The following is a 24,760-nucleotide window of genomic DNA, read 5'->3' on the forward strand; positions in this document are numbered from 1 at the left end:
GAAAAGCAGACATGGCAAGAGGACATCCCATCTCCTTTTGAGTTTTTCTGGGAGCCCCATGATCATGCCCTTTAATGTCTTGTTGAATCTCTCAACAAGGCCATTAGTTTGTGGATGGTAGGGTGTAGTGAATGTATAAGTCACTCCACACTCATTCCACATGTGTTTCAGGTATGCTGACATGAAGTTGGTACCTATGTCAGACACCACCTCCTTAGGGAAGCCCACTCTGGTAAAGATACCAATGAGGGCCTTGGTTACTGCAGGGGCAGTAGTTGACCTAAGGGGAATAGCTTCAGGATACCTAGTAGCATGATCCACTACTACTAGGATGTACATATTTCCTGAGGCTGTGGGAGGTTCAAGTGGACCCACTATGTCCACATCCACTCTTTCAAAGGGGACCCCCACCACTGGAAGTGGAATGAGGGGGGCGTTTGGATGTCCACCTGTCTTGCCACTGGCTTGACAGGTGGTACAGGAGACCCAAAACTCCTTAACTTTCTGGGACATGTTGGGCCAGTAGAAGTGGTTGACTAACCTCTCCCACGTCTTGGTTTGTCCCAAATGCCCAGCAAGGGGAATATCATGGGCTAAGGTTAGAATAAACTCTCTGAACTCCTGAGGCACTACCACTCTCCTAGTGGCACCAGGTTTGGGATCTCTTGCCTCAGTGTACAGGAGTTGTAAGGAAATGCCTCCTTGGCATGGTTGCCCCCTGACTTTTTGCCTTTGCTGATGCTATGTTTACAATTGAAAGTGTGCTGAGGCCTGCTAACCAGGCCCCAGCACCAGTGTTCTTTCCCTAACCTGTACTTTTGTATCCACAATTGGCAGACCCTGGCATCCAGATAAGTCCCTTGTAACTGGTACTTCTAGTACCAAGGGCCCTGATGCCAAGGAAGGTCTCTAAGGGCTGCAGCATGTCTTATGCCACCCTGGAGACCTCTCACTCAGCACAGACACCCTGCTTGCCAGCTTGTGTGTGCTAGTGAGGACAAAACGAGTAAGTCGACATGGCACTCCCCTCAGGGTGCCATGCCAGCCTCTCACTGCCTATGCAGTATAGGTAAGACACCCCTCTAGCAGGCCTTACAGCCCTAAGGCAGGGTGCACTATACCATAGGTGAGGGTACCAGTGCATGAGCATGGTACCCCTACAGTGTCTAAACAAAACCTTAGACATTGTAAGTGCAGGGTAGCCATAAGAGTATATGGTCTGGGAGTTTGTCAAACACGAACTCCACAGCACCATAATGGCTACACTGAAAACTGGGAAGTTTGGTATCAAACTTCTCAGCACAATAAATGCACACTGATGCCAGTGTACATTTTATTGTCAAATACACCCCAGAGGGCACCTTAGAGGTGCCCCCCTGAAACTTAACCGACTATCTGTGTAGGCTGACTAGTTTTAGCAGCCTGCCACAAACCGAGACATGTTGCTGGCCCCATGGGGAGAGTGCATTTGTCACTCTGAGGCCAGTAACAAAGCCTGCACTGGGTGGAGATGCTAACACCTCCCCCAGGCAGGAATTGTCACACCTGGCGGTGAGCCTCAAAGGCTCACCTCCTTTGTGCCAACCCAGCAGGACACTCCAGCTAGTGGAGTTGCCCGCCCCCTCCGGCCAGGCCCCACTTTTGGCGGCAAGGCCGGAGAAAATAATGAGAAAAACAAGGAGGAGTCACTGGCCAGTCAGGACAGCCCCTAAGGTGTCCTGAGCTGAAGTGACTCTAACTTTTAGAAATCCTCCATCTTGCAGATGGAGGATTCCCCCAATAGGGTTAGGATCGTGACCCCCTCCCCTTGGGAGGAGGCACAAAGAGGGTGTACCCACCCTCAGGGCTAGTAGCCATTGGCTACTAACCCCCCAGACCTAAACACGCCCTTAAATTTAGTATTTAAGGGCTACCCTGAACCCTAGAAAATTAGATTCCTGCAACTACAAGAAGAAGGACTGCCCAGCTGAAAACCCCTGCAGCGGAAGACCAGAAGACGACAACTGCCTTGGCTCCAGAAACTCACCGGCCTGTCTCCTGCCTTCCAAAGATCCTGCTCCAGCGACGCCTTCCAAAGGGACCAGCGACCTCGACATCCTCTGAGGACTGCCCCTGCTTCGAAAAGACAAGAAACTCCCGAGGACAGCGGACCTGCTCCAAGAAAAGCTGCAACTTTGTTTCCAGCAGCTTTAAAGAACCCTGCAAGCTCCCCGCAAGAAGCGTGAGACTTGCAACACTGCACCCGGCGACCCCGACTCGGCTGGTGGCGATCCAACACCTCAGGAGGGACCCCAGGACTACTCTGATACTGTGAGTACCAAAACCTGTCCCCCCTGAGCCCCCACAGCGCCGCCTGCAGAGGGAATCCCGAGGCTTCCCCTGACCGCGACTCTTTGAACCTAAAGTCCCGACGCCTGGGAGAGACCCTGCACCCGCAGCCCCCAGGACCTGAAGGACCGGACTTTCACTGGAGAAGTGACCCCCAGGAGTCCCTCTCCCTTGCCCAAGTGGAGGTTTCCCCGAGGAATCCCCCCCTTGCCTGCCTGCAGCGCTGAAGAGATCCCGAGATCTCTCATAGACTAACATTGCGAACCCGACGCTTGTTTCTACACTGCACCCGGCCGCCCCCGCGCCGCTGAGGGTGACATTTCTGTGTGGACTTGTGTCCCCCCCGGTGCCCTACAAAACCCCCCTGGTCTGCCCTCCGAAGACGCGGGTACTTACCTGCAAGCAGACCGGAACCGGGGCACCCCCTTCTCTCCATTCTAGCCTATGCGTTTTGGGCACCACTTTGAACTCTGCACCTGACCGGCCCTGAGCTGCTGGTGTGGTGACTTTGGGGTTGCTCTGAACCCCCAACGGTGGGCTACCTTGGACCAAGAACTAAGCCCTGTAAGTGTCTTACTTACCTGGTTAACCTAACAAATACTTACCTCCCCTAGGAACTGTGAAAATTGCACTAAGTGTCCACTTTTAAAACAGCTATTTGTGAATAACTTGAAAAGTATACATGCAATTTTGATGATTTGAAGTTCCTAAAGTACTTACCTGCAATACCTTTCGAATGAGATATTACATGTAAAATTTGAACCTGTGGTTCTTAAAATAAACTAAGAAAATATATTTTTCTATACAAAAACCTATTGGCTGGATTTGTCTCTGAGTGTGTGTACCTCATTTATTGTCTATGTGTATGTACAACAAATGCTTAACACTACTCCTTGGATAAGCCTACTGCTCGACCACACTACCCCAAAATAGAGCATTAGTATTATCTCTTTTTGCCACTATCTTACCTCTAAGGGGAACCCTTGGACTCTGTGCATGCTATTCCTTACTTTGAAATAGCACATACAGAGCCAACTTCCTACATTGGTGGCAGCGGTGGGATACAAGACTTTGCATTTGCTGGACTACTCAGCCAATACCTGATCACACAACAAATTCCAAAATTGTCATTAGAAATTCATGTTTGCAATTTGAAATTTTTCTAAATTCTTAAAAGTCCTGCTAGGGCCTTGTGTGTTAAGTCCCTGTTTAGCATTGTCTTTTAGAGTTAAAAGTTTGTTAAAAGTTTGAAATTAGATTCTAGAAACAGTTTTTAGATTCTTTAAAAAGTATTCCAACTCTTAGCAGAATAATGTCTGATACAGAGATGCAGGTGGTGGAACTCGACACCACACCTTACCTCCATCTTAAGATGAGGGAGCTAAGGTCTCTCTGTAATATAAAGAAAATAACCATTGGCTCCAGACCTACCAAAATTCAGCTCCAGGAGCTGTTGGCAGAGTTTGAAAAAGCCAACCCCTCTGATGATGACATCACAGAGGAAGAAATTAGTGACTTGGAGGCCAATGTCCCTCCTCCAGTCCTAAATAGGGAGAACAGGACCCCTCAAGTCCTGTCTCCAACTGTGTTAGTCAGAAATAGTGAGTCCCTCACAGGAGGGTCCCACATTTCTGAAATCACTGAGGATGCTCTCAGTGAAGATGACCTCCTGTTAGCCAGGATGGCCAAAAGATTGGCTTTAGAGAGACAGCTCCTAGCCATAGAAAGGGAAAGACAAGAGATGGGCCTAGGACCCATCAATGGTGGCAGCAATATAAATAGGGTCAGAGATTCTCCTGACATGTTAAAAATCCCCAAAGGGATTGTGACAAAATATGAAGATGGTGATGACATCACCAAGTGGTTCACAGCTTTTGAGAGGGCTTGTGTAACCAGAAAAGTGAACAGATCTCACTGGGGTGCTCTCCTTTGGGAAATGTTCACTGGAAAGTGTAGGGATAGACTCCTCACACTCTCTGGAAAAGATGCAGAATCTTATGACCTCATGAAGGGTACCCTGATTGAGGGCTTTGGATTCTCCACTGAGGAGTACAGGATTAGGTTCAGAGGGGCTCAAAAATCCTCGAGCCAGACCTGGGTTGACTTTGTTGACTACTCAGTGAAAACACTAGATGGTTGGATTCAAGGCAGTGGTGTAAGTAATTATGATGGGCTGTACAATTTATTTGTGAAAGAACACCTATTGAGTAATTGTTTCAATGATAAACTGCATCAGCAACTGGTAGACCTAGGACCAATTTCTCCCCAAGAATTGGGAAAGAAGGCGGACCATTGGGTCAAGACAAGGGTGTCCAAGACTTCAACAGGGGGTGACCAAAAGAAAGGGGTCACAAAGACTCCCCAGGGGAAGGGTGATGAGACAACCAAAACTAAAAATAGTAAAGAGTCTTCTACAGGCCCCCAAAAACCTGCACAGGAGGGTGGGCCCAGAACCTCTTCACAAAACAATGGGTACAAGGGTAAAAACTTTGATCCCAAAAAGGCCTGGTGTCATAGCTGTAAACAGCATGGACACCAAACTGGAGACCAGGCCTGTCCCAAGAAAGGTTCCATTCCAAACTCCCATCCAGGTAACACTGGTATGGCTAGTCTCCAAGTGGGATCAACAGTGTGCCCAGAGCAAATCAGGGTCCACACTGAAGCTACTCTAGTTTCTGAGGGTGGGGTGGATTTAGCCACACTAGCTGTCTGGCCGCCTAACATGCAAAAATACAGACAGCAACTCTTAATTAATGGGACTAGAATAGAGGGCCTGAGGGATACAGGTGCCAGTGTCACCATGGTGACAGAGAAACTGGTTTCCCCTGGCCAATACCTGACTGGAAAAACTTACACAGTCACCAACGCTGACAATCAGAGAAAAGTACATCCCATGGCAATGGTTACTTTAGAATGGGGAGGGGTCAATGGCCTGAAACAGGTGGTGGTCTCCTCAAATATCCCAGTGGACTGTCTGCTTGGAAATGACCTGGAGTCCTCAGCATGGGCTGAGGTAGAGCTAAAAACCCATGCAGCAATGCTGGGTATCCCTGAACTGGTGTGTGTGAAAACAAGAGCACAATGCAAGGCACAGGGTGAACAAGTAGAGCTGGAGTCTGGAAGAATGGCCCAGCCTACCAAGAGAACAGGAAAGTCAGTTGGGAAACCAACTACAACACAGCAAAAGAAAGGGAACCTCTCTTCTCAGGAAGAAGTTCTGCCCTCTGAGGGAACTGAGCCTTTGGAGCTTGAACCTTATCAGGTTGAGCTCTTAGGCCCAGGGGGACCCTCAAGGGAGGAGCTGTAAGGGACAAGAAACCTGTCCCTCTCTTGAAGGCCTTAGGCAGCAAGCTGCTGAAGAGTCCAAAGGCAAGAAAAATGGAACGCATAGGGTCTATTGGGAAGATGGACTCCTGTACACTGAGGCCAGAGACCCCAAACCTGGTGCCACTAGGAGAGTGGTAGTGCCTCAGCTGTTCAGGAAGTTCATCCTAACATTGGCCCATGACATTCCCCTTGCTGGACATTTGGGACAAACCAAGACGTGGGAGAGGTTAGTCAACCACTTCTACTGGCCCAATATGTCCAACATGGTTAAGGAGTTTTGCCTCTCCTGCCCCACCTGTCAAGCCAGTGGTAAGACAGGTGGGCATCCAAAGGCCCCCCTCATTCCACTTCCAGTGGTGGGGGTTCCCTTTGAAAGAGTGGGTGTGGACATAGTTGGTCCACTAGAACCTCCCACAGCCTCAGGAAATATGTATATCCTGGTAGTAGTGGATCATGCTACCAGGTATCCTGAAGCTATTCCCCTTAGGTCGACTACTGCCCCTGCAGTAGCCAAGGCCCTCATTGGTATCTTTACCAGAGTGGGTTTCCCTAAGGAGGTGGTGTCTGACAGAGGTACCAACTTCATGTCAGCATACCTAAAGCACATGTGGAATGAGTGTGGAGTGACTTATAAATTCACTACACCATACCATCCACAAACTAATGGCTTGGTTGAGAGATTCAACAAGACATTAAAAGGCATGATCATGGGGCTCCCAGAAAAACTCAAAAGGAGATGGGATGTCCTCTTGCCATGTCTGCTTTTCGCTTACAGAGAGGTGCCACAGAAGGGAGTAGGATTCTCACCCTTTGAACTTCTGTTTGGTCATCCTGTAAGGGGACCACTTGCCCTTGTTAAAGAAGGCTGGGAGAGACCTCTCCATGAGCCTAAACAGGACATAGTGGACTATGTACTTGGCCTTCGCTCTAGAATGGCAGAGTACATGGAAAAGGCAACCAAAAACCTTGAGGCCAGCCAACAGCTCCAGAAGTTTTGGTATGACCAAAAGGCTGCACTGGTTGAGTTCCAACCAGGGCAGAAAGTCTGGGTTCTGGAGCCTGTGGCTCCCAGGGCACTCCAGGACAAATGGAGTGGCCCTTACCCAGTACTAGAAAGGAAGAGTCAGGTCACCTACCTGGTGGACCTGGGCACAAGCAGGAGCCCCAAGAGGGTGATCCATGTGAACCGCCTTAAGCTCTTCCATGACAGGGCTGATGTGAATCTGTTGATGGTAACAGATGAGGATCAGGAGGCAGAGAGTGAACCTCTCCCTGATCTTCTGTCATCAGACCCAAAAGATGGCACAGTAGATGGAGTGATCTACTCAGACACCCTCTCTGGCCAACAGCAAGCTGATTGTAGGAGAGTCCTACAACAGTTTCCTGAACTCTTCTCCTTAACCCCTGGTCAGACACACCTGTGTACCCATGATGTGGACACAGGAGACAGCATGCCTGTCAAGAACAAAATCTTTAGACAATCTGACCATGTTAAGGAAAGCATCAAGGTGGAAGTCCACAAGATGCTGGAATTGGGAGTAATTGAGCGCTCTGACAGCCCCTGGGCTAGCCCAGTGGTCTTAGTCCCCAAACCTCACACCAAAGATGGAAAGAAAGAGATGAGGTTTTGTGTGGACTACAGAGGGCTCAATTCTGTCACCAAGACAGATGCCCATCCAATTCCAAGAGCTGATGAGCTCATAGATAAATTAGGTGCTGCCAAATTTCTAAGTACCTTTGACTTGACAGCAGGGTACTGGCAAATAAAAATGGCACCTGGAGCAAAAGAAAAGACAGCATTCTCCACACCTGATGGGCATTATCAGTTTACTGTTATGCCCTTTGGTTTAAAGAATGCCCCTGCCACCTTCCAAAGGTTGGTGAATCAAGTCCTTGCTGGCTTGGAGTCCTTTAGCACAGCTTATCTTGATGATATTGCTGTCTTTAGCTCCACCTGGCAGGATCACCTGGTCCACCTGAAGAAGGTTTTGAAGGCTCTGCAATCTGCAGGCCTCTCTATCAAGGCATCCAAATGCCAGATAGGGCAGGGAACTGTGGTTTACTTGGGCCACCTTGTAGGTGGAGGCCAAGTTCAGCCACTCCAACCCAAGATCCAGACTATTCTGGACTGGGTAGCTCCAAAAACCCAGACTCAAGTCAGGGCATTCCTTGGCTTGACTGGGTATTACAGGAGGTTTGTGAAGGGATATGGATCCATTGTGACAGCCCTCACTGAACTCACCTCCAAGAAAATGCCCAAGAAAGTGAACTGGACTGTGGAATGCCAACAGGCCTTTGACACCCTGAAACAAGCAATGTGCTCAGCACCAGTTCTAAAAGCTCCAGATTATTCTAAGCAGTTCATTGTGCAGACTGATGCCTCTGAACATGGGATAGGGGCAGTTTTGTCCCAAACAAATGATGATGGCCTTGACCAGCCTGTTGCTTTCATTAGCAGGAGGTTACTCCCCAGGGAGCAGCGTTGGAGTGCCATTGAGAGGGAGGCCTTTGCTGTGGTTTGGTCCCTGAAGAAGCTGAGACCATACCTCTTTGGGACTCACTTCCTAGTTCAAACTGACCACAGACCTCTCAAATGGCTGATGCAAATGAAAGGTGAAAATCCTAAACTGTTGAGGTGGTCCATCTCCCTACAGGGAATGGACTTTATAGTGGAACACAGACCTGGGACTGCCCATGCCAATGCAGATGGCCTTTCCAGGTTCTTCCACTTAGAAAATGAAGACTCTCTTGGGAAAGGTTAGTCTCATCCTCTTTCGTTTGGGGGGGGGTTGTGTAAGGAAATGCCTCCTTGGCATGGTTGCCCCCTGACTTTTTGCCTTTGCTGATGCTATGTTTACAATTGAAAGTGTGCTGAGGCCTGCTAACCAGGCCCCAGCACCAGTGTTCTTTCCCTAACCTGTACTTTTGTATCCACAATTGGCAGACCCTGGCATCCAGATAAGTCCCTTGTAACTGGTACTTCTAGTACCAAGGGCCCTGATGCCAAGGAAGGTCTCTAAGGGCTGCAGCATGTCTTATGCCACCCTGGAGACCTCTCACTCAGCACAGACACCCTGCTTGCCAGCTTGTGTGTGCTAGTGAGGACAAAACGAGTAAGTCGACATGGCACTCCCCTCAGGGTGCCATGCCAGCCTCTCACTGCCTATGCAGTATAGGTAAGACACCCCTCTAGCAGGCCTTACAGCCCTAAGGCAGGGTGCACTATACCATAGGTGAGGGTACCAGTGCATGAGCATAGTACCCCTACAGTGTCTAAACAAAACCTTAGACATTGTAAGTGCAGGGTAGCCATAAGAGTATATGGTCTGGGAGTTTGTCAAACACGAACTCCACAGCACCATAATGGCTACACTGAAAACTGGGAAGTTTGGTATCAAACTTCTCAGCACAATAAATGCACACTGATGCCAGTGTACATTTTATTGTCAAATACACCCCAGAGGGCACCTTAGAGGTGCCCCCTGAAACTTAACCGACTATCTGTGTAGGCTGACTAGTTTTAGCAGCCTGCCACAAACCGAGACATGTTGCTGGCCCCATGGGGAGAGTGCCTTTGTCACTCTGAGGCCAGTAACAAAGCCTGCACTGGGTGGAGATGCTAACACCTCCCCCAGGCAGGAATTGTCACACCTGGCGGTGAGCCTCAAAGGCTCACCTCCTTTGTGCCAACCCAGCAGGACACTCCAGCTAGTGGAGTTGCCCGCCCCCTCCGGCCAGGCCCCACTTTTGGCGGCAAGGCCGGAGAAAATAATGAGAAAAACAAGGAGGAGTCACTGGCCAGTCAGGACAGCCCCTAAGGTGTCCTGAGCTGAAGTGACTCTAACTTTTAGAAATCCTCCATCTTGCAGATGGAGGATTCCCCCAATAGGGTTAGGATCGTGACCCCCTCCCCTTGGGAGGAGGCACAAAGAGGGTGTACCCACCCTCAGGGCTAGTAGCCATTGGCTACTAACCCCCCAGACCTAAACACGCCCTTAAATTTAGTATTTAAGGGCTACCCTGAACCCTAGAAAATTAGATTCCTGCAACTACAAGAAGAAGGACTGCCCAGCTGAAAACCCCTGCAGCGGAAGACCAGAAGACGACAACTGCCTTGGCTCCAGAAACTCACCGGCCTGTCTCCTGCCTTCCAAAGATCCTGCTCCAGCGACGCCTTCCAAAGGGACCAGCGACCTCGACATCCTCTGAGGACTGCCCCTGCTTCGAAAAGACAAGAAACTCCCGAGGACAGCGGACCTGCTCCAAGAAAAGCTGCAACTTTGTTTCCAGCAGCTTTAAAGAACCCTGCAAGCTCCCCGCAAGAAGCGTGAGACTTGCAACACTGCACCCGGCGACCCCGACTCGGCTGGTGGCGATCCAACACCTCAGGAGGGACCCCAGGACTACTCTGATACTGTGAGTACCAAAACCTGTCCCCCCCTGAGCCCCCACAGCGCCGCCTGCAGAGGGAATCCCGAGGCTTCCCCTGACCGCGACTCTTTGAACCTAAAGTCCCGACGCCTGGGAGAGACCCTGCACCCGCAGCCCCCAGGACCTGAAGGACCGGACTTTCACTGGAGAAGTGACCCCCAGGAGTCCCTCTCCCTTGCCCAAGTGGAGGTTTCCCCGAGGAATCCCCCCCTTGCCTGCCTGCAGCGCTGAAGAGATCCCGAGATCTCTCATAGACTAACATCGCGAACCCGACGCTTGTTTCTACACTGCACCCGGCCGCCCCCGCGCCGCTGAGGGTGAAATTTCTGTGTGGACTTGTGTCCCCCCCGGTGCCCTACAAAACCCCCCTGGTCTGCCCTCCGAAGACGCGGGTACTTACCTGCAAGCAGACCGGAACCGGGGCACCCCCTTCTCTCCATTCTAGCCTATGCGTTTTGGGCACCACTTTGAACTCTGCACCTGACCGGCCCTGAGCTGCTGGTGTGGTGACTTTGGGGTTGCTCTGAACCCCCAACGGTGGGCTACCTTGGACCAAGAACTAAGCCCTGTAAGTGTCTTACTTACCTGGTTAACCTAACAAATACTTACCTCCCCTAGGAACTGTGAAAATTGCACTAAGTGTCCACTTTTAAAACAGCTATTTGTGAATAACTTGAAAAGTATACATGCAATTTTGATGATTTGAAGTTCCTAAAGTACTTACCTGCAATACCTTTCGAATGAGATATTACATGTAAAATTTGAACCTGTGGTTCTTAAAATAAACTAAGAAAAGATATTTTTCTATACAAAAACCTATTGGCTGGATTTGTCTCTGAGTGTGTGTACCTCATTTATTGTCTATGTGTATGTACAACAAATGCTTAACACTACTCCTTGGATAAGCCTACTGCTCGACCACACTACCACAAAATAGAGCATTAGTATTATCTCTTTTTGCCACTATCTTACCTCTAAGGGGAACCCTTGGACTCTGTGCATGCTATTCCTTACTTTGAAATAGCACATACAGAGCCAACTTCCTACAGGAGTCCATCTTCCCAATAGACCCTATGTGTTCCAGTTTTCTTGCCATTGGACTCTTCAGCAGCTTGCTGCCTAAGGCCTTCAAGAGAGGGACAGGTTTCTTGCCCCTTACACAACTGCTCCCTTGAGGGTCCCCCTGGGCCTAAGAGCTCAACCTGATAAGGTTCCAGCTCCATAGGCTCAGTTCCCTCAGAGGGCAGAACTTCTTCCTGAGAAGCGAGGTTCTCTTTTTCTTGTTGTGTTGCAGCTGGTTTCCCAGCTGTCTTTCCTTTCCTCTTGGTAGGCTGGGCCCTTTTTCTAGACTCCAGCTCTACTTTTTCACCCTGAGCCTTGCACTGTGCCCTTGTCTTGACAAACACCAGTTCAGGGATACCCAGCATGGCTGCATGGGTTTTCAGTTCTACCTCAGCCCATGCCGAGGACTCCAGGTCATTTCCAAGCAAACAGTCTACTGGGATATTTGAGGAGACCACCACCTGTTTCAGGCCATTGACCCCTCCCCACTCTAAAGTTACCATAGCCATGGGATGTACTTTAGTTTGATTGTCAGCATTGGTGACTGGATAAGTTTGTCCAGCCAGGTATTGACCAGGGGAAAACAGTTTCTCTGTCACCATAGTGACACTGGCACCTGTATCCCTCAGGCCTTCTACACTTGTCCCATTAATTAAGAGTTGCTGCCTGTATTTTTGCATGTTAGGGGGCCAGGCAGCCAGTGTGGCTAAATCCACCCCACCCTCAGAGACTAATGTAGCTTCAGTGTGACACCTGATTTGCTCTGGGCACACTGTTGATCCCACTTGGAGACTAGCCATTCCAGTGTTAGCTGGAGTGGAGTTAGAAGTGGTATTTTTCTTGGGACAGGCCTCGTCTCCAGTTTGGTGTCCAGACTGACTACAGCTACGACACCAGGCCTTTTTGGGATCAAAGTTTTTACCCTTGTACCCAAAATTGGTGTGTGAAGAGGCTCTGGGCCCACCCTCCTGTGCAGGTTTTTGGGGGCCTGTAGAAGACTCTTTACTATTTTTGTTTTTGGATGTCTCACCACCCTTCCCCTGGGGAGGCTTTGTGACCCCTTTCTTTTGGTCACCCCCTGTGGAAGTCTTGGACACCCTAGTCTTGACCCAATGGTCTGCCTTCTTTCCCAATTCTTGGGGAGAAATTGGTCCTAGGTCTACCAGATGCTGATGCAGTTTATCATTGAAACAATTACTTAATAGGTGTTCTTTCACAAATAAATTGTACAGCCCATCATAATTACTTACACCACTGCCTTGAATCCAACCATCTAGTGTTTTTACTGATTAGTCTACAAAATCAACCCAGGTCTGGCTCGAGGATTTCTGAGCCCCCCTTAATCTAATCCTATACTCCTCAGTGGAGAATCCAAAGCCCTCAATCAGGGTTCCCTTCATGAGGTCATAAGATTCTACATCTTTTCCAGAGAGTGTGAGGAGTCTATCCCTACACTTTCCAGTGAACATTTCCCAAAGGAGAGCACCCCAGTGAGATTTGTTCACTTTTCTGGTTACACAAGCCCTCTCAAAAGCTGTGAACCATTTGGTGATGTCATCACCATCTTCATATTTAGTTACAATCCCTTTGGGGATTTTCAACATGTCAGGAGAATCTCTGACCCTAGTTATGTTGCTGCCACCATTGATGGGTCCTAGGCCCATCTCTTGTCTTTCCCCTTCTATGGCTAGGATCAGTCTTTCCAAAGCCAATCTTTTGGCCTTCCTGGCTAACTGGATGTCCTCTTCACTGGAGTTATCCTCAGTGATTTCAGAGCTGTTGATCCCTCCTGTGAGGGAAGCAACATCTCTGACTAGTATATTTGGAGACAGGGCTTGAGAGGCCCTGTTCTCCCTAGTTAGGGCTGGAAGGTGGGAATTTTCCTCCAAGTCACTATCTTCATCCTCTGTGATGCCATCCTCAGAGGGGTTGGCCTTTTCAAACTCTGCGAAAAGCTCCTGGAGCTGTAGTTTGGAAGTTCTGGGGCCCATTGCTATTTTCTTTATTTTACAGAGTGACCTTAGCTCCCTCATCTTAAGATGGAGGTAAGGGGTGATGCCGAGTCCCATCACATTCACATCTGTACTAGACATTATGCTTCTAAAAGTTGGAATACTTTTTAAGAATCTAAAACTAGTTCTAGAATCTAATTCAAACTTTTACAAAACTTTTAAACTCTAAAAGAAATGCTAACAGGGACTAACACCAGGCCCTAGCAGGACCTTTTAAAAATTTAGAAAAATAGTTCAAATTGCAAAAATCAATTTCTAATGACAATTTTTGGAATTTGTCGTGTGATCAGGTATTGGCTGAGTAGTCCAGCAAATGCAAAGTCTTGTACCCCACCGCTGATCCACCAATGTAGGAAGTTGGCTCTGTATGTGCTATTTCAAAGTAAGGAATAGCATGCACAGAGTCCAAGGGTTCCCCTTAGAGGTAAGATAGTGGCAAAAAGAGATAATACTAATGCTCTATTTTGTGGTAGTGTGGTCGAGCAGTAGGCTTATCAAAGGAGTAGTGTTAAGCATTTGTTGAACATACACACAGGCAATAAATGAGGAACACACACTCAGACAATTCCAGCCAATAGGTTTTTGTATAGAAAAATATCCTTTCCTAGTTTATTTTAAGAACCACAGGTTCAAATTCTACATGTAATAACTCATTTGAAAGGTATTGCAGGTAAGTACTTTAGGAACTTTGAATAATCACAATAGCATATATACTTTTTACATAAAACACATACAGCTATTTCAAAAGTGGACACTGCAATTTTCACAGTTCCTGGGGGAGGTAAAGTATTGTTAGTTCTTGCAGGTAAGTGAACCACCTACGGGGTTCAAATTGGGGTCCAAGGTAGCCCACCGTTGGGGGTTCAGAGCAACCCCAAAGTTACCACACCAGCAGCTCAGGGACGGTCAGGTGCAGAGGTCAAAGAGGTGCCCAAAACACATAGGCTTCAATGGAGAAGGGGGTGCCCCGGTTCAGTCTGCCAGCAGGTAAGTACCCGCGTCTTCGGAGGGCAGACCAGGGGGGTTTTGTAGGGCACCGGGGGGGGGGACACAAGTCAGCACAAAAAGTACACCCTCAGCAGCGCAGGGGCGGCCGGGTGCAGTGTGCAAACATGCGTCGGGTTTCCAATAGATTTCAATGAGAGACCAAGGGGTCTCTTCAGCGGTGCGGGCAGGCAAGGGGGAGGGAGGGGGGGGCTCCTCTGGGTAGCCACCACCTGGGCAAGGGAGAGGGCCTCCTGGGGGGTCACTCCTGCACTGGAGTTCCGATCCTTCAGGTCCTGGGGGCTGCGGGTGCAGAGTCTTTTCCAGGCGTCGGGATTTCAGAGTCAGGCAGTCGCGGTCAGGGGGAGCCTCGGGATTCCCTCTGCAGGCGTCGCTGTGGGGGCTCAGGGGGGACAACTTTGGTTACTCACAGTCTTGGAGTCGCCTGGGGGTCCTCCCTGTAGCGTTGTTTCTTCACCAGTCGAGTCGGGGTCGCCGGGTGCAGTGTTGCAAGTCTCACGCTTCTTGCGGGGATTGCAGGGGTCTTTAAATCTGCTCCTCTGAACCAAAGTTGCAGTCTTTGTGGAACAGGGACGCTGTCCTCAGGAGTTTCTTGGTCTTCTTGAAGCAGGGCAGTCCTCTGAGGATTCAGAGGTCGCTGGTCCTGGGGAAAGCGTCGCTGGAGCAGTTTTCTTTTGAAGGCAGGAGACAGGCCGGTAGGACTGGGGCCAAAGCAGTTGGTGTCTTCTTTCTTCTTCTGCAGGGGTTTTTCAGCTCAGCAGTCCTCTTCTTCTGTAAGTTGCAGGAATCTAAATTCTTGGGTTCAGGGGAGCCCTTAAATACTACATTTAAGGGCGTGTTTAGGTCTGGGGGGTTAGTAGCCAATGGCTACTAGCCCTGAGGGTGGGTACACCCTCTTTGTGCCTCCTCCCAAGGGGAGGGGGTCACATTCCTATCCCTATTAGGGGAATCCTCCATCTGCAAGATGGAGGATTTCTAAAAGTTAGTCACTTCAGCTCAGGACACCTTAGGGGCTGTCCTGACTGGCCAGTGACTCCTCCTTGTTATTCTCATTATTTCCTCCGGCCTTGCCGCCAAAAGTGGGGCGTGACCGGAGGGGGCAGGCAACTCCACTAGCTGGAGTGTCCTGTGGTGCTGGAACAAAGGGGGTGAGCCTTTGAGGCTCACCGCCAGGTGTTACAGCTCCTGCCTGGGGGAGGTGTTAGCATCTCCACCCAGTGCAGGCTTTGTTACTGGCCACAGAGTGACAAAGGCACTCTCCCCATGTGGCCAGCAACATGTCTCAGGCTGCTGGAACCAGTCAGCCTACACAGGTAGTCAGATACAGTTTCAGGGGGCACCTCTAAGGTGCCCTCTGGGTTGTATTTTACAATAAAATGTACACTGGCATCAGTGTGCATTTATTGTGCTGAGAAGTTTGATACCAAACTTCTCAGTTTTCAGTGTAGCCATTATAGTGCTGTGGAGTTCGTGTTTGACAGACTCCCAGACCATATACTCTTATGGCTACCCTGCACTTACAATGTCTAAGGTTTGGCTTAGACACTGTAGGGGCACAGTGCTCATGCACTGGTGCCCTCACCTATGGTATAGTGCACCCTGCCTTAGGGCTGTAAGGCCTGCTAGAGGGGTGACTTATCTATACTTGCATAGGCAGTGAGAGGCTGGCATGGCACCCTGAGGGGAGTGCCATGTCGACTTACTCATTTTGTCCTCACCAGCACACAGAAGCTGGCAAGCAGTGTGTCTGTGCTGAGTGAGGGGTCCCCAGGGTGGCATAAGACATGCTGCAGCACGTAGAGACCTTCCCTGGCATCAGGGCCCTTGGTACCAGGGGTACCAGTTACAAGGGACTTATCTGGATGCCAGGGTGTGCCAATTGTGGATACAAAAGTACAGGTTAGGGAAAGAACACTGGTGCTGGGGCCTGGTTAGCAGGCCTCAGCACACTTTCAATTCAAAACATAGCATCAGCAAAGGCAAAAAGTCAGGGGTTAACCATGCCAAGGAGGCATTTCCTTACACCTACTCTTCTTGAAATACTCTACAGTGGAACCTGCCTTTTCTTCAAACAGGCAAGAGCCATCAAAGGGCGTTTCCATGAGGGATGACTGGACATTGCCTGAAAATGGATCATGGCGGCGAATGGTGAACACTAGTGCCAATGGACCGCCCGATGGAATTGGTGGCATCCATACCACAAAGAATTGTGAATTTGGCAGCATCACCACCGTCCTATATAGCCTGGCTAAGAATAGGTCCGAGATCTTCAGGGCTAACTGTGAGGACTTGAGCCACAAAATCACACAGTGTGAGAGTAGCACTGCAAGAGGCATTCACTGATCTAAGAGCAGATGGATGAGATTGACCATTTCCAAATGTCTCCACCTGTTTTGACTCCCTATCTGGGGAGCAGCTGGTGAATGACTTTGGGTTTGTCCTGCTTGTAGACGCCTGCACCGCCAAGCTTTCAGGGAAGTGGTGCTAAGATAAAAATACAGGGTCGGCCGGGGCAGGTTGGTGGAGTCTTGCGATCTGGTGGCTGGCTGGGGTGGAGCAAGGTTTGGCAAGGTATCCGTACGTGCCTCATTGAAAAGCAAGAGACACACAGTGGATGTTTGCCCCGAGAGGAGGATTTCTGTCGGGACACTGGTCTTGACCTCCAAGGTGGAGAGCTGGAGGTCAAGGACTATGGCTGCCCTATGCATCACCATGGCATAAGAAGTGCACTTTTTACTAAAAGGACCAGGGGCTGAGAGGAGCCCCGATTTAGGGAAGTTAAAGGTCACTAGCTACTTGAGAGTCATCATACAAATTCTCTTCATGGTCTGGCTCTCCAATCTCATCACCACGTAAGAATCTTTGTCAGAATCAGTACTAAACAGGAAATGCAGGGTATGTGTTCTCCCTCCCTTGAGGAGGTGTCAGTTTGAGTGGAGGAAGTGGCGCATCAACAGTAGCCAGGCACTGTCTTTGTCGAGGTCAAACTGCACTGTCTCGGAGGCATATGTTACAATGCGCACTTTCTCTTCTGGCATTGATGAAGTCAGTGTTGCAGTTCCAGGAACCAGTGTGTACAGTGGCGCCGAGGCAGTATTCCAGATGGCAAGCCTCTTGGCTCCACTGAGCCGAAGCCACACCAGAGGGAGTTGACAAGGATCTGAAGAGGAGGGGCATGGCCTTAAAATCTCTGGTTGTGCCGGAACAAGCTGCGGGATAGGCTCCAATTCCGATCGACTCAGATCAAGATGTATGGTGCAGCTCTCGTCCTTCTGAGGAGTAAGCAGTAGAAAGCGGCCCAGTTCTGCTTGGATTTCTTGTGTTTTTTCTTCAACACACCGGACGATTTGTATTGGTAACAAAAATATACCAGATGTAGTTGTAAAACAAAAGTACTCTTTGCAGGGCTGTTAAATAAGAACATACACACTAGATAATAGCAGAGGCACCGTAAAGTGCACACTGCAGGGTCGAAGTGTCTGCAAAGCTTTTTATTATTTTATAACCATAGCTTTGAAGTTAATGTTTAGATACCTGCCCACAAGCCATGCATAAAGATGCTTTTTTGTTTTTTAAAACAGAAGAATATGTTACCTGTATAGTAAACACATTCATCCCAGCCATCCTTCTGCCATGCAGCATTTCTTGTATCATCTCTACTTTGAAGGTCTGGATATGCTGCAAGGAAAACAAATCATCAAATGAGAATCAACACAAAGTAAAAAACATATTTCAAGCACATACTGACACAAGTCAGAAGCTCAAATAACGCAGCTCCCCAGTCAGCGTAGCTGAATCTCAATATGCTACATCTCACAATATTACCAACTGCGGAAGGAAATACTATACAATGGAATGCAGGGATGGCAGGCCAACACGATACACAAAGTGATCTGGTGGTCTGTTGAATCTACAAGCATGACTTGGAGCAAGAGCATGGACCCACCGTAAAGGTACTACTGAGACAATTACCTGAATATTAAACTGAAAATTTAAATATTAGTATACAATATATTGTTGCTGTCTGATTACTAAAAATCTGCAGTACTTCATTCTCTCTCCAGTACTCTTTCCTTCACACTCACTCAATACCAAATCGAAAAAAACAATGTACAAAATTCTTTACGAATTAGAGGGTGTGAGGCAAACCTTGAAGGTCATGCGAAAGACTCTCTCTGAATAAATTATGTAATTAAGTAGTGAAGAAAGTGAAAAGATGAACATTACAAATAACAATACGAGATGTGTACCCCAGAGGTGATGAACCATATACAACTGTCCAATCTGTGAAAAAAATCCAGCAACAGCTTCATTATTATCTTGCCGATAACCAATAGCTCGAGCCCTGGAAGGAAGGAAAGAAGAAGTTTAGTGTGTTCACAAAGCAACATTTTCTGTGCCACGTTTAGCTTATTTGGCAAAACCACGTGACCTGGTTCAAACAAAATATGATGCTCCTTAGTGATCCTAGTACTACAAGAGATGTTTGGAAAACAACCAAGTCTGAGCAGCTATCACATATTAAGAAGATTTGTAGAAAATGGTATATAGGGCAGCAGGAAGAGCAAGAGACCTGAGATTTCTAGAAGGTTTTGATTGAAAGAAATAAGATCCTGTCATAGAACAGAGTGCAATTGCCATTTCATGATCAGAGAGCAGAGTCCTAATGCAAATCAGACTACCATAATCTGTCAGTGAAGGAATGAAGAAGAGAAGTTGCTTGTAAGTGGGGTAGATGAGCAGTGCCATTTTGAATAATTGGCTCTAAATATGGGAAATCCCTGTAGCCCTGAGAACCAGGGTATTTAATTGTATTTAGAGAACAACGGTTCCCTCTGAGAAAGCCTCAAGCCTGAGCTTCCTTGGTGTAACAAACATGTACACACATCTGCCATTAACAGATTTTACGGTCCTAAAGAGGAATTAAACAAATTCAAATATACAATATAAAGGAGCTCCAGTGAATGGCGTAGTCGAAGTGAAGTGAATAGATGTGCACTAATGTCAACAAAGTAGAAACACTGTTGGAACATTGGCAAAATAATTTCCAATTTTCTCTCCATAATCAAGACTACAATTGAGGCAATTTTCAATATATGGCTGTCTACAAGTCAAAAAATGCTGATGTTTCGACCTGTCAATTGTTTAGGAAGCATCCTCATCAGGACTGATTGGAAACGCATACAAAAAGTAATTTCAGAAAATAGAGAAACTCATGCGGTCCAGCCAACTATACAGCACACGATAAATCGATCATTGATGTGCATGTTGCACTTACCAAACGAATTGTGGGTAACTCGGGTATACATCACCCAGTCCATAAACAGTATATTGTTCTACAGGTAAAAATGCATTGGCAAAGCCAATGCTTTGCCATGTTGTAGACCAGCATGGCTGCTGTTCAGCATGTCTAAAGGTTAGTGGGGTGAGGTGTCAGAGTGCAGTGGCGGATTACAGTGTTGTCGAGTGAATTTGTTGGAGTGTCTCAGATTAGGGGGAGCAGAGTGTTGCAGTGTTGAGTAGAGGCAGAGCGTGTTGTACAGGGGAGTGGGGTGTAATAGGGTGGAATGGGTTGTAGTAGACTGAGGCAGGGGGGTGGATTGTATTTTAATAGAGTGGGGTGAATTGGTGTGGGGTGGACTGAAATGGGGTGAGGTGGATTGGATACTAGAGGGGTAGATTGGATTGGCGTGTGTGGTGTGGATTGGAGTGATAGGGCTGGGGGGGAGTGATGTGTGGTGGATTAGACTGGATTCAATGGATTGGAGTGGGGCGGAGTGAAGTAGGGTGGCTTGGATTGGAGTTGACTCAGTGGAGTGGGGTGGAATGAACTGGGATGGGTATACTGGATTGGGATAGAGTGTGGTGGATTGGAGTGAATCGGGTTGGATGAATTGTAGTGGGGTGGACTGAAATGGGATGGTGGTGTGGATTGGATTGGGGTGGTTTGGAGTGGCGTGGATTGAATTGGTGTGGGGTGGACTGGATGTGGGTGGAGTGGAGTGTTGTGGACTGAACTGGGATGAGGTGGGGTGGATTGGAGTGGGTAGAGTGGACTGAAATGGGGTGGAGTGTATTGGAGTAGGGTTAATTGGACTGCAGTAACATGAATTGGATTGGCATGGGGTGAACCGGATTAGAGTGGGGTGGACCGGATTGGAGTGGGGTGGACCGGATTGGAGTGGGGTGGACCGGATTGGAGTGGGGTGGACCGGATTGGAGTGGGGTGGACCGGATTGGAGTGGAGTGGAATGAGGTGGTTTGGATTGCACTGAGGTAACATGAATTGGAGTAGCATGGGGTGAACTGGATTAGAGTGGAGTGAACTGGATTAGAGTGGGATGGACTGGACTGGATTGGAGTGAGGTGGATTGGATTGAATGGGGTGGATTAGGGTGGGATAGATTGGACTGTGTGGTGGATTGGTTTGGCATGAGGTGGCTGGGAAAGAGGATGTGGCGTAACAGCCAGAGTTGCTGACTCTGGAGCTGGGGAACCAGGTTAGAGTCTTGGCGTGGGCTCAACATCCTGTGATTCTGGGCAAATCACTTAATCTCCCCATGCCTACCAGAAAATGAATGTGTCCTTGTGCTCATGTAAAACGCTCCAATACCAGGGGTGGGTGGCGAGTTTGAGCTATATAAAACTGCCAAAAAAATTAAAACAAAATTGGAGTGGGGTTGAGGGTTGACTGGACTGGTGTGGTGTTGTTTAATTTAAGAGGAGTGGACTGAAGTGGGGTAGATTAAAGTGGTTTGGAGTGGGGTGGATTGGACTGGAGTAGGGTAGATTAAAGTGGATTGTATTGGAGTGGAATGGATTGGGGTGGTGTGGGTGGAATGGAGTGGCATATAGTGGATTGGGTAGCAGACAGACAATTGGAGTTGAAGACTGTTTTGTATTGGAGTAGGGTGGGTTGGAATGGAGTGGAGTGGGTCGAAATGGAGTGTGGTAGGATGGACTGGGGTGGACAACTGGAGTGCATTGGGGTCAGGTGTATTGAATTGGAGTGAGGAAGATTGGATTGGGCTGGAGTGGGATAGACTGGAGTGGAGTGGACTAGATTGTAGTGGGGTGGATTGGAGTAGGGTGAATTAGGGTGGATTGAGGTGAGGTGGACTGGGTTGGAGTGGGGCAGATCGTTTTAGACTGGAGTGCAGCAGATTGTATTAGGGTGGATTGGAGTGGTGTGGATTGGGTTGGAGTGGGGTAATTTGATTGGGATGAGGTGGTGTAGATTGTTTTTGATTGCACTGGGGCAGACTGGAGTGGCACAGATTGAAGTGGGGCAGATAGTTTTAAATTGCAGTGGGCATACGGGAAGCGGAGAGACTGTTTTGGATTGAAGTACAGTAGATTCCACCAGTAGGGCATACTGTTTTGGAGTGAGGCAGATTGTTTTGGATTGGAGTGGGGCAGATTGTTCTGGATTGGAGTGGGCCAGACTTGAGTGGGGCAGATTGTTCTGGATTGGAGTGGGACACAGATTGTTCTGGATTGGAGTGGGACACAGATTGTTCTGGATTGGAGTGGGACACAGATTGTTCTGGATTGGAGTGGGACACAGATTGTTCTGGATTGGAGTGGGACACAGATTGTTCTGGATTGGAGTGGGACAGATTGTTTTGGTTTTGGGTGGGGCATATTAGACTGGGGTGGGTTGGAGGATTGGACAGGGGGTCAGTGGTTTGGATAGGAGTGGGGTGAACTGGTGTGGGGTGAGATGGGGTGGATTGTATTGGGGCATATTGGAGTGGGTGGGACTGGGGTGTGCTGCACAATTATGCGTTAGAGAATTTCAGAAATTACACAATAAAGCAATGTCAGTTTGCAATATGTAGAGTAAGATAATCATCATCTTTTGAGAACAGCGCCCACAAGCAAAACAAGCACTGTGTTCACTTGCACATGCACTGCATAGTTAGCCGGGCCTCTTGAGTTTCTCCGTTTTCTAAAATTATTTTTTGTAGCTGTTTCCAATCGGTCCTGATGAAGACTCCTCCCAAATGACTGATAGGGTTCGACGTCTTTTGATTTATAGACTGCCATTTATTGAAATTCATCTGAACCGTTCTCTACTTCTGAGGTAAAACTGGCGGTAGCATTGTGAATATATCTACAGTATTTGTATTTTTTTGTTAACATTTTTAGCGCACAGCTATTCACATGTATCACTTCCACTGTCATTCTCAATCAAGCAAACATCCCCTTCCAACTATATGCAGATGACACCCAGCTCTACATGTAAATCTCCACACTAGACGACGTACACACCGGCTAAATGCCACCGTCAATGACGTCAAACATTGGCTAGCTCACAACCACCTAAAACTCAACCAAAATAAGACTGAATTTCTTCTCATATCGTAGACTGAGCAGTCCCCCCAGATTCAACAATCACAGTCGACCCCAAACTTACCATAAACGTTCATATAAAAAACAGTGCGAAGTGTGTCTTCTACAACCTGAAACATATGAACAAAATCAAACCCTTACTACCGGTGAATGATCTTAAATCGGCCACACAAGCGTTGGTGTGGTCTAGATTAGACTACTGGAACGCCACCCTTACAGGCACTGCAAAATCCCTCCTTGTGCCCCTTAGAACCACTCTCAATGCAGTAGCCAGAATGGTCACAGGAATCAAAAAATATTACCACATTTCCCCTGCCCTGAAAGAATTGAACTGGCTCCCAACTGAAATGTGCTGCAGCTTTAGAACTGCTTGCCTCACTGAAAGCCCTACACATAGGGGAACCAGCTTACCTCGCCTCAAAACTCAAAAGTGCAGGTCAGGGAATAAACCTAAGAAGCTCAAACACACTACTCCTCATTCCGCCAAACGCCAACAAACTAATAACCCAGGAATGCCCTAAAACTCTGGAACTCCATAACCGTGTATGTCAGGACAAGCCCCTCCTTCTTGAGCTTCAAAAGACAACTACAGGATCTCTTCCTCAACCAACATCTCAACTAGCAGAACATCAATCGCCCACCAAGACATACCCCTAGCTCTCCTTGTACCCCTTCCTTATTATTCTGCCCCCCCCGTTAGCCTCAACTTTTGTCTGGTCTTGATTCGACTGTTCTGATTGTACTTGTTATTTGTTGAACAGGTATTGAAGTAAAGCGCCCTGATTTCCTCGCTTCTGGCCAGCGCTATATAAAACTCTTAAATAAAATGAATAAATAATTATACTGCACCGTTCACCTACATATTATTTACTGATTTTGTTTAATTCCTCTTAATGGCAGTGAATCCTATCAATATCATATGTGTGTGTGTGTGTGTGTGTGTGTGTTTTTTTTTTTTTTTTTTGTTTTTTTACACATATGGAAGCTTAGGCTTGAGGCTTTATCCAAGGGAACCACTGTTCTTAAAAAAATATATATTATGAATAACTGAGCAGACGCAAAACGTTTGGCAGCCGCAAGAAGAGAGATTTTCATAGTCCATCTTTGATCTAATCAGTGCAAGCACTGAGGCCATTCTACCGTTTATACCACTGAATGTCTACTATTTATACCACTGAATGCTTGAATTAGTAAATTACAATTATTTAGGTTGACAATTTTAATTGCTTGTTTTGTGATATCTCACATAATTATCATTGTACAGCATGCACACAATCATCTGTTAGAATCAATATCAGTAATGGCTTTATTGGACAAAATCAATACACCCAAACTGGGTTCAGCTCTGTGCAAGGCAGACGAAAGAGAACAGATTGGATAGTAATTTGAAAATTAACCTGCACTTTCATTTTTTAATTGCATTATTTCATAAATCTCCATAACTTGTCACATTAAAACAAATGTAGATTAAAACAGTGTAAATTCAGGCTGGAGAAAGATTTACATTTTTGCTGCACTTTATTAATGTACCTTTTTGTTGTTGCCCTAATATGTATTATCATATAAAATATGATGTATAGGTGTTTGGCCAGGGTTACTTCCAAACAATGTTCATTGTCATTCCAGTACTTAAAGAGAAAGTGAACAAGAATGCACAAAAGGTAAATAAAAAAAATAAAAGTACGTATGGAGCTTATGACATCATTAAACTTTTTATATAAACTATGTAAATAGCTTCTAAAAATACCCCACCCCAAAAAGACTTGTTTTAAATAAAAGGAATACAGATACGCAAATCGTTGTGCCCGTTGTGCCTATATTAAACCCTATTGCTAATGTACCATGTGTTTGTAACCAAAACCATGAATTGCATAGAATGTGTCCTCCCACATAAACTCTACAACTTTCGCACAGGGATCGAAAAGATAAAAAGAGCTTTTCAATAAACGTAAAGGTAAAGGTAAAATACAATTCATGACGTGTGAATTCAGCACCACAAACTTACCAGTAATTGCCCCATTCAATCATAGTTCCAGGCTAAAAGAAAAAGGAAATATACAAATGTCATACCCTGGCATTAACTTTTAGGTCTTCCTACAGACTCTTTTACTATTAGACCCACTGTTACCAATACTTTAATATACACTTAGAGCGGACTTTTGGTTTGCGTTTTGCTCAGGATTCATTGCAGTCTTTCCATATTATGATTTGTTGAGTTCTATCATTCCACTGCTGACCTC

General features: G+C 47.4%; 1 protein-coding gene across 1 annotated transcript in view; it reads right to left on the bottom strand.

Moving 5' to 3' along the window:
* NIPSNAP2 (nipsnap homolog 2) overlaps positions 1-24,760 on the bottom strand; it is a 110,029-nt gene that overhangs the window by 8,476 nt on the left and 76,793 nt on the right. Inside the window, exons 7-9 of the mRNA XM_069226932.1 lie at positions 24,526-24,557; positions 18,416-18,510; positions 17,760-17,843 (exon numbers count right to left, since the gene is read on the bottom strand). Of these exons, the coding sequence (XP_069083033.1) occupies positions 17,760-17,843; positions 18,416-18,510; positions 24,526-24,557 (211 nt within the window). The remainder of the gene's footprint in view (positions 1-17,759; positions 17,844-18,415; positions 18,511-24,525; positions 24,558-24,760) is intronic.

This window comes from Pleurodeles waltl, chromosome 3_2 (genome assembly GCF_031143425.1).
Source record: "Pleurodeles waltl isolate 20211129_DDA chromosome 3_2, aPleWal1.hap1.20221129, whole genome shotgun sequence".
In the NCBI taxonomy this organism is placed as follows: Eukaryota; Metazoa; Chordata; class Amphibia; order Caudata; family Salamandridae; genus Pleurodeles; species Pleurodeles waltl.